This window comes from Littorina saxatilis, linkage group LG1, assembly GCF_037325665.1.
Source record: "Littorina saxatilis isolate snail1 linkage group LG1, US_GU_Lsax_2.0, whole genome shotgun sequence".
In the NCBI taxonomy this organism is placed as follows: Eukaryota; Metazoa; Mollusca; class Gastropoda; order Littorinimorpha; family Littorinidae; genus Littorina; species Littorina saxatilis.
Window position 1 is genome coordinate 7498104 of NC_090245.1, and position 10632 is coordinate 7508735.

At 41.3% G+C, this 10632-nt stretch overlaps 1 protein-coding gene across 2 annotated transcripts in view; it reads left to right on the forward strand.

The window, feature by feature from the left end:
• The first annotated feature begins 368 nt into the window (after nt 1-368).
• Nucleotides 369-10632, forward strand: part of LOC138960497 (uncharacterized) — a 67187-nt gene continuing 56923 nt past the window's right edge. For both annotated transcript variants that reach the window (XM_070332401.1, XM_070332404.1), the window contains exons 1-2: nt 369-591; nt 2296-2457. In XM_070332401.1, the coding sequence (XP_070188502.1) occupies nt 504-591; nt 2296-2457 (250 nt within the window). In that variant the 5' untranslated portion in view covers nt 369-503. The remainder of the gene's footprint in view (nt 592-2295; nt 2458-10632) is intronic.

A 10632-nucleotide genomic window follows, 5' to 3' on the forward strand; every position in this document is an offset into this window, starting at 1 on the left:
TCATCCGCAAAGAACTCACATCTTACTTTCTCATCTGACACATGAAGAGGTAAATCATTTATATATATAAATACAGAACAATATAGGTCCTAATACAGATCCTTGAGGCACACCACTTTTGACAAAATCATTCGACGAAGTTTTACAGTTGATGAATACATATTGTGTCCGTTTTGAAAGAGAGAGAGAGAGAGAGAGAGAGAGAGAGAGAGAGAGAGAGAGAGAGAGAGAGAGAGAGAGAGAGAGAGAGAGAGAGAGAGAGAGAGAGAGCACGGGTGTGCGCGCGCATGCGTGTGTCATTAGGTCAAGTCCCACACTGACATCACGTCATTTACTCAAAATGACATCACCCATGACGCATAATGCGATGCTGACGTCACTGACAGCTGGGCGATCGCCATGAGAAGATGAAATAGCCTTGTCTCATAGCACTATAGCGAGCGGCCCGCGCACAGAAAAGCCAATCCCACAAAAACAAACAGTGGTTGCGGTCCGTGTCGAATATGGAGACGGACCACAGTGGGATGATCACGGAGCGGACCGTCCCTGTCCACAAAACCCTGCAAGGGCACAGCGGCGAGACCCCCGACGGTATGAGAATGAATGTTCTGACTTGACTTCACTTGACTTGACTTGATAGGTGTTTGAGGCCCATCACAGGCCTGTTCACCGCTCTAAATCTAATAAAGTTTTTCCTTAAAAGACACTGGATGGTGTGCGCAGCGTCTAAAACTATAATGCAATTTGGCATTCCGGGTCGAATTTGGAGGGGGAGATGGTGCCAGTGGGCGTCTAGTCTGCTTTTGAGTCTGTTGACAGATGGGGCACCAACAACTGACTCGGGAAGACTGTTCCATGTGTTGTTCCATGTGTTGACTACTCTGTTGCTTAAAAAGTTCTGCAAGTTCGCATGCGTAGTATCCAAACTGACTATCATGAGGTTTTGCGTGAGTGGTCAGTATTTGCAAACATTCTACGATCGAGTTTGGAGTTAGGTTCTTAAAACCAGGACAATACAAATACAGCAGATGAATATATATGAGGTACATGTTAGACTTCAACTGTAATCACACCATGCAGTTTGGGAAGCTGTTCAAGGGATATTTCTTGACCTGCTACCCCTCATTATTGGCTCACGTAAGTGTAGCCTATGCGATGCTAACTTTTGTCTGTCTGTGCGTGCGTGCGTGCGTGCGTGCGTATGTATGTATGTATGTATGTCTGTGGTAGAAACTTTAACATTTGAAGACGTCACATTATGACGTAAGAGGGTTAGACTAGACGTCACGCGAAGGAATTACTGAAAGTCTCGGTCATTGTTATTTTGAGCGGGCCGAGACTAGTTGGCAGTCGTGTCCCTGTAAGTAGGCTTGCAGACAAACAGATCTAGATCTAGTGTCTCGCTTTCTTGCACAGTGTCACCTATGCTTACTGTGTGTGTGTGTATGTGTGACGGAGTGATTGAGTTTGTGTTACTGTTTGTCGATTTCTTACGTGAGCCTTGAAGGCTTCGCCTCTTGTTTTGCCTATGCGGTCCGTTTCTTTCATGTTATGAGAGCAAAACACGCTGTATCTTGCCCCCTCTGTCAGTGTTGAAACTGTTAGCGTTGGAACTTCTTGATTTTGTGTGTGAATCACTCACTGCCTGTATGAGAATAAAAAAATCTATGCAAATCGTGACAGTTTTTCTCTTCCAATTTTAAAACTATAACCGACGGGCGCAGTGGATAAGACATAGGCCTCCTAATCGGAGTTAAGGTCGTGAGTTCAAATCCCGGCCGCGGCAACCTGGTGGGTTAAGCCTTGACGTTTGACGTTTCTGTAGCGAAGTCTTTTTTTTACAGGGAGGGGGTGCTAACCCCACGCCCAACCCTCCTCCTTTTTCAGCCGGGCTTGGGACCGTCCTTGGCGGGTTAAGCCTCAAGGGTTGGGATTTTTCCGATCTCCCAAGCAGACCTGCTAGTGCTTATCCCCCTTCGTGTGTACACGCAATCACAAGACCAAGTTTGCACGGAAAAGATCCTGTGATCCATGTCAGAGTTCGTTGCCTGGGTTATAGAAACACGAAAATACCCAGCACGCTTCCCCCGAAATTGGCGTATGCTGCCTTGAATGGCGGGGTAAAATCGGTCATACATGTAAAAATCCACTCCGGTCCAAAAACATGAGTGAACGAGGGAGTTTTAGCCCATGATCGAAGAAGAAGAAGAATAAGAAACTAAGAGGTGACCCCATTCTTTTAATCCTTGATGGGCCGTTTTCCATGTTGATCTGAGTGCAATACTTTGTGATCAGGCCCCTCGCACTGGCAAGAGGAGGCTGAGAGGCTGGACGAGGAGAACCAAGTGCTGAAGAGATGCCTGCGATCTATGCGCGACAACTCGGCCCTGGAGACCGCCAACCTCCTGGCCGCGGTCGTCACCTTCACCGACAAGAAGTTCCGCAAGAAGTTCGCAGGTAGGGTCAATGTGTTGATCTCATTCCGACCAGTGGCACTTCACCACTGCCGGTTCCGATCATTTGAGATCTATGACCGATTGGTTCTATCCATAATAAGGAAACGTTTTTATACAGTGCTAGTCAACACCCTACAGCTGTCTTAAGCCTAGTCTTAATACGCAGCATTTAAATTGTTAATTACTTATAATTATTGTTTTCTTGTTATAACAGACCTTCTGATATCTGTCAGTTTTGTGTTGTATTGCCTTTAAAACGTGATTAAAAATGTTTAAAACAACACAACAACAACAACAACATGGGGGATATGAGGAGGTCGGTGGAGGGCAGAGACTGTTGCTGGGATACCTCTCATCCCCTGTCTCGTCTATCCACATCCCTCTTGGGGCGGGGACGTAGCTCAGTTGGTAGTGCGCTGGCTTTTTTAACCAGTTCGTCGCTATCAGCGTGGGTTCGAATCCCTGGCTAGGCAAGAGATTCATTTCTTGGAGTCAGAGACGGTATCCGTGTTCCACCCCCGTGTCACCACTGTGGCACATAAAACATCTCGGTCAATTCTGTCATAAGTGCAGGTGACTGATTACACCAAAACACGCACACACCTGGGTAGCGCGACTCTGTTGCTGCTAACTTTCCACTGGGAGGAAGCAACCCGAATTTCCCAGCCGTGGTACAATATAAAATAATGACAATTAAAAAAAAAAAAAAAATCTTTGCATAAGTTAGTCAAAGTTTGAAGCATCGTGAAAGCCAGATAACACGCAGTCGTGTTCAAAGGTGATACTGTATACAATTCTAACTGTACACCACGATCGATTCTTAATGTTGAAAACGGTGACCATGCTTAATAAATCTTTTCACACGAAGATAACAACTTTTCAGTTACAGGGGACACGTTTGGATTCTTAGATGAGCCTGCCCCGATACCAGAAACGATACCCCCCTGCGGAGAAAACAACCATAAGTGTGTCACTTTACTTGACAGGTTTTCTGCATTGTATTTGAACATACACTGAGCACAAAAAGTTAAGAAACACATTTTCGACCAAAACACTGATGTTAAACATCTGTGCTATACACCTGAACAAATATCCTTAACGTTTTGTGCTCAGTGTACATGCCTTCCCGTGTGAACGATTATATCCACCATCACAGATCTCTCCAGGCCTAAAAGGAGAGTATCCTTCCACTTTTACAGACACATGCTGAGTTAGTTTCAGAATAGAGGAATTCCGGAAATGACTCTGTCTGTGATGCACAAGAAACACTTTTGATAAATCAATAACTAAAAGCAAAACAAGGTACTCAGATGGATAACTTTGAGCAATTGTTAATGGCCAGTGTTCCTTCCAGTGTAAACGATCATTACAGCACTTCATATCGGTCTATGATTTTGCCTGGGATAAAACCATTCTCTACTTGGACACGTACCAAAAATCAACAACCTGGCATACTTTCTATGCACAGTAGGATTGACAAACAAATGATGTATTTGATGATTTGCTCAATCAATTTTGCAGGCTGACACTGGCGACCATAGACGAGGTTTGGAAATAACTCTGTCAAACTTGAATGGGCTGTTGAAGAGTTGCTTTCCCTTGTTTATAATAGAAGCACTGAGGCAAGCTACACGTGACATATGGTAGGTTTACCTCAGTGTTTCTATGGAAACAAGGGAAAGCAACTCTGCCACAACCCATACAAGTTTGACAGTTATTTCCCTTTTTGACTCACATGCGAAGCAAAAGTGAGTCTATGTACTCACCCGAGTCGTCCGTCCGTCCGTCCGTCCGTCCGGACGTCCGGAAAACTTTAACGTTGGATATTTCTTGGACACTATTCAGTCTATCAGTACCAAATTTGGCAAGATGGTGTATGATGACAAGGCCCCAAAAAACATACATAGCATCTTGACCTTGCTTCAAGGTCAAGGTCGCAGGGGCCGTAAATGTTGCCTAAAAAACAGCTATTTTTCACATTTTTCCCATTTTCTCTGAAGTTTTTGAGATTGAATACCTCACCTATATATGATATATAGGGCAAAGTAAGCCCCAACTCTGCCACAACCCATACAAGTTTGACAGTTATTTCCCTTTTTTATAATAGAAGCACTGAGGCAAGCTACACGTGACATATATTGTAGGCGTACCTCAGTGTTTCTATGGAAACAAGAGAAAGCAACTCTGCCACAACCCATACAAGTTTGACAGTTATTTCCAAACATCGTCTATTGTCGCCAGTGTCAGCCTGCAAAATTGATTTAGCAAACCATTAAATACTGTACACACTTTTTTTTTAAATCCCAATCCTACTCTGCATCATTCTGATTACATCGCTCAACGGCTTTTGCCAGTTATCTCTCTGACTGGACGCGAAAGTCCTACGCGAATCTATCAAAACAAGTTATCTCCCATATGTTGTTTGCGAGCCGTGTTCGAGAGACGAAAATAATTGCAGATTGGCCGACTTCGACAGTGATCTCCGTTCCGTTCTTCACAGTTATGATAAAGACATCGTTCTAAGGTCAAAACAAGTCGAAATTTTGGGACTGCTGCCGGAAGGAGACCCTAATATATGGTTGCATCATTACAGAAAAAATCGTCTGCTTCAGCGAACGCCGAAACCAAACGGTTGATTATCACGTGACACTTTTGCCGTATTTAGAGTTGTTTGCACAGTAAATACAGCCGCGAAAAAATAGCTCCCTTGAAACTGTCTTACAACAAAATTCCTTTGTAATTCAAAAATTACATAACACCATGAAAAATCATTATCGACGATCGCGAATTCTCTGCTTACATCCATAACACATTACAAAAAGCTCTAAATATGTAAAAAAAAAATAAAAAAAAATTAAATAAACTCAAAGCATCCTGTCAGGGAGAGAATGAGCCGAACTCATTTTGACCTGAGGTCAGGATGACTCTGCATAGAAAGTGTGCCAGGTTGTTAATTTTTGTACGTGTCCAAGTAGAGAATGGTTTTATCCCAGGCAAAATCATAGACCGATATGAAGTTCTGTAATGATCGTTTACACTGGAAGGAACACTGGCCATTGACATTTGATCAAAGTTATCAACCGGAGTACCTTGTTTGCTTTTAGTTACTAATTTATTAAAAGTTTTGCTTGCGCATCACTTAAAAAGGAAAATAAAAGAAGATCTGAGAAAAAAATCAGCAATAACATAAGATGCAATTTTGCAAGTAGTATCGCGTTTTTGATTCACCTGAGTGATCAGGAGAGTCTTTGTAATGAGCAGCGGTAGGCCGTCCGGCCGGCAGTCGGCAGATACAAAAAAGTGAACGTTGAGGTTTTCTCGGCAGTTACTGAAGCTAGAAACATAGAAACTGTACCCAACTGTAGGGTTTGATGATCTCCCGACATGACGCAAATCTGGTTAACCTTAATCAATTTGAAGGTCACGGCGTACTCATGTTCGGGTCAAAATATGGGAAGTATTAATGTTTTGAATGTTTTCAAAGCTATAGAGCTGTGAAATATCACATACCTCGGGGGTTTGAAGACCCAAGTCTGGTTGATCCTTCTCAAATTTCAAGATCACAGCGGGGTCATGTGCTGGTAAAAAAAAGGAAAATGATATTTTGTCTTCAAAGTATTTGAAGCTGCAGCTTCGTAACTTCACATACTCCCAGGGTTTGATGATTTCGAAACATTACCCCAGCCTGGATGACCTTCCTCGAGTTTCGATGCAACGATGGGGTTCATTTTGGACCAACAATAAAAGATTGGCATTTTATCCCACATTTTTAAGCTGTATCTTTGAACCTTGCTTTGCTTCCATGGTCTGATGACTTTCCAGACATGAATCAAGTCTGGATGATCCTGGTCATGTTTCAAGGTCACATTGGGTCGAGTTCGGTTCAAAACGTAGTACTTTCTCATTTTCCTCAATGTGTGTTGAGCGAGCTAGAACAGCAAATTCTTTGTTTCCGTTTCTTTTTCGGACGAAAGGGAGTCGTATGAGTAGTTGCATTTAAAAATAAATCATTTAAAAATCTTCCTCGTTGGCTAATTCATAAAATCATGTCACTGGATAAACTTCAATACCATAAATATATCTTTTAGAACACATGGAGAATCGACCCCTTACTCTCTTGTTCTTCCTTTCTTATTATCGAAGTGAGGACAAAGAAGCGGCTCCGAAAAAGTACAGCAAAGCGAAGAAGGGCTAACAAGCACCATCACGAACACAACGTTTCTCGCAAGCAGCGCCGGCAAAAGGAGATTGGGTTCCAACATATTAAATTTTGCAACGAAAGTTTTAGTATAACGAATTTTATTTGTCAGTTGGAATATACAGAAAAATAAAAATAAAAATAAAAATTCAATTTTGTAATGTTTTTGTACAAAAATAGAGAAGAGCGGGGCATAGTCGAAGGAATTCCAGTTGTAACAAATGCGTTTGTCAAGCATAAATATTTCGGAGGTATTCGCTGTTCGTCGGTGAGCTGAACAGATCACGGGTAGAGAGAAAAAGAAAACTATTTAATAACACAAGCAAATGGTGAGATACACGGCGACTTCTGTGTGTGAAATCATTTAATTTTAAAAAGAACACTTGATATTTTTTCCCATTTTTTTTCCAATTTCAGTAAAGTAGTGTGCAAAGAGAAGGCTATCGAGGTAAGCCCATTCAGTTTAATTTACTAGTTTAATTTTACGTTTTCCGACACATGGAGATGCACAAATAAGGTATGTTGAAGAGCGGAGCTGATTGTAACAAACTTGATAGACTTACACTGATTTTGGCATCGGCTAAACTTTGTCATAAAGCTAGAAAATTGGATGATTTATTTCTCATGTATAGCACACATAATCAGGGTGAGTCGCGTAAGCATTTGCTTTTCTGTTTAGATACGCAGAAATAACGTGACAATTTCTGATGAGATATTGGAGGGTAAATTCAATGTTAACTTCCGAAAATGAGACAAATTTAGGTGAGAAATGTAACAGCCAGCCCCGCTCTTCCCTAAAGATGTATTAGCGTTTCGTGAGGTACATGTGTGTACGTGTGTGTGTGTGTGTGTGTGTGTGTGTGTGTGTGTGTGTGTGTGTGTGTGTGTGTGTGCGAGCGAGCGAGCGTGCGTGCGTGCGTGCGCGCGTGTGTGTGTGTGTGTGACAGAGAGAGAGAAGGAGAGGGAGAAGCTGGTTCTCCGGGATACACTTTCGTAAGTAGTGGAAGCTCCGTCAAAGGAACACACATCAACAAGATTACACATTCACAATCACACACGCATACACGTTCACTCAATAATATCCTTTGACTGAATGGACTTGGTGAGTATCAGAAGAAGCCGTCGTCCAAGCAGCTGTTCCGGGGTAATTCGGATTAAGCGTTCCACAGTAAAGTTATGTGACAGAATCGGACAAATAAACGGCCACAAATTGCTTGTAATGTAATCTCACTACAGAAATATTAATATCTTCTGGGTTACTTCTTATGTGGTTAGCGTAGAAAGCACCTGATGAATTTAAAACCAACATTTCATTGTCCCCTTTGACAAACTAGCGTAGGCTATATTAGTAAATTCACAAAGCCAGTACATTCACACATTTCCTGATAATTTCAGTAATTGGTGAATTTTGGGGATCGGCTCCTAATATGGACTACCTCTTCTTCTGACAAACTAACGGTGCTGGAGCGCTCAATACAGTTTCATTCGCTGCATTTGTCCTCCGAGTCCATCCTGAACTCAGGTCAAAATGAGTTCGGCTCATTCTCTCCCTGACCGGACGCTACAGTCCTACGCGAATCTATCAAAACAAAAATACAGAGTTATCTCCCATATGGTTTTCGCGAGCACTGATCTAAATTTGAGATCAGTGTTCGCGAGACGAAAATGATTGCAGATTGGCCGACTTCGACAGTGATCTCCGTTCTGTTCTTCACAGTTATGATAAAGACATCGTTCTAAGGTCAAAACAAGTCGAAATTTTGGGACTGCTGCCGGAAGGAGACCGTAATATATGGTTTCATCACTGTCAACTGATTACAGAAAAAATCGTCTGCTCCAGTGAGCGGTTGATTATCACGTGACACTTTTGCCATATTTAGAGTTGTTTGCACAGTAAATACAGCCGCCCGTCGCGATATAACCTTCGTGGTTGAAAACGACGTTAAACACCAAATAAAGGAAAAAGAAATAGAGCCGCGAAAAATAGCTCGCTTGAAACTGTCTTACATATCAATTCCTTTGTCATTTAAAAATTACAAAACACCATGAAAAATCATTATCGACGATCGCGAATCTGCTTATATCAATAATACATTACAAAAAGCTCTAAATATGTAAAAAAAATCAACAACAAAAAATCGGTTTCCTTGCCAGACAAGGAAACTCAAAGCATCCTGTCAGGGAGAGAATGAGCCGAACTCATTTTGACCTGAGTTCAGGATGCTCCGAGTCTTGATAACTTGCACGTGTCAAACAAGTTACTGACGCACTGAAACCGGTTTGTTTTTTCTTCTCTTTTGTACACGTTCACTCTAAATTTGACGCTGAAAACGGACTGGTTTCTGTCCACAGACAAAGCTATTTACTCGCAAACATTGCTAAATATGACAGCTGAGACTATATTTGTTAAATTTTGCAGTGTAAGCCCTACATTTCTGGCGCAAACAAAAAATAAATTATAATACATGAAGCAAAATCTCAAGTTATGTGTGTGTCTCCTAATATCGATCACCTTCAACAAATTGAAGAAAAGAAATGATGAAGGCTGGTTTCAGTCATTCATAAAGAAGTTTGCTGAAAATAATAAATAACTAGCACTCGAGCTTTCACAAAAACAGTCATCGTTATGTGAAACTTGATAATTTCTTTAGTTTCCTTTTGTGCTTCGAAGAAGGTTCTCATCAAACCGAAAAAGATAAATCTAAAGCATGTTTGAATTAGTCTGACTTGCACACAAAGTGGCATCATGTTAATGTGAAGAATAGGGGGCCTTTTACAGTGATTCGTGAAGGCCTATGGACCATTTGTGAATTGTTTTGTATTTAGTTTTTGCTGAATGTCTATCAAAGGTTATTTACTCTATAGTCCAGGCATCTTAGCCACTTTAGTGAAGGGAACGTTGAAGTGACAATGACTAGGTTTAAAATGTCCCTTATCAGAAAGTTCAACCTCAGTCCTTTGATGTTTATTAAACACATTTTCATATAAAGTTGGCGCTTCATATGGAAAAGTGGCTTTGAAATTGACCCTAATCCTTCTTTGGGCTCTGTAAATGTCGTTTGGGGCTATGGTTGTAAAACGGTATCTACTGGTCACCCCAATGTATAAACTGAAAACTCTTTCTGCACCAGAACACGCAGAAAGGATTGTATCTGCCTGATGTCTGATGCTTTTCAAAATCCCCAACCACTAACACCTTCAAAACGGACATTAACTGACACTGTTGTTTTTCCCTATATAATCCTTACTATTTTTCCGAGACGTCGTCCTGTTGTGTATTTAGCTTGCCACAACCTCATACATGGTCCTAAAAGTTAAAGTTGAAGAAAATACTAAAGATAAATGAACAAGCTGACGCAGTGTCATTCGCACCGTGAATCCCCCCATGGGAACATACTAAAGTCTGGTTCCAAATAGGCTCAATTTCCTTCTATTTCTTTGTATTTCTGTCTCGTAGGGGTAGGGGTGTTCAAACCAAAGGCACCTTTAAACCAAAATTCAAATCACACATCTTACAATACTAAGACACTCAGCAGTGAAAGGGTGTCTGCTGGTAAAAAATTCCAAACAATCCTAAAAGTACTTCACTACTAAACGTGCTTTTAAAAAGAGCCGTTATTTTTCCCTCTATAATCAGTATTGTGTTTTCTGCGAACATGTAGTCTATTTAGATGGTTGTCATGTGCACATGAGTTGCTAAAGCGTTTTCAGTTGGGCATATGTCGAAAAGCAAAGAATTAGCCCTTTGAAAACCATCAGAACTGTCACACAAAAATAACATTTACCTATCTCACCAACTGACCAAACATAGGGCTTTTCCTTATGTATTATGTATTGTCGTGTTTTTTGTAGCATACTTGTGAAAACAGCCACCACTGTTGTAAATGATACTTTAAAGAGCATTATTTCATTTTTACAGTTGAAGGACAACCTGGACTGCCGTATATTACAGCTGTTTTACAATCAGCCAAAATTTTC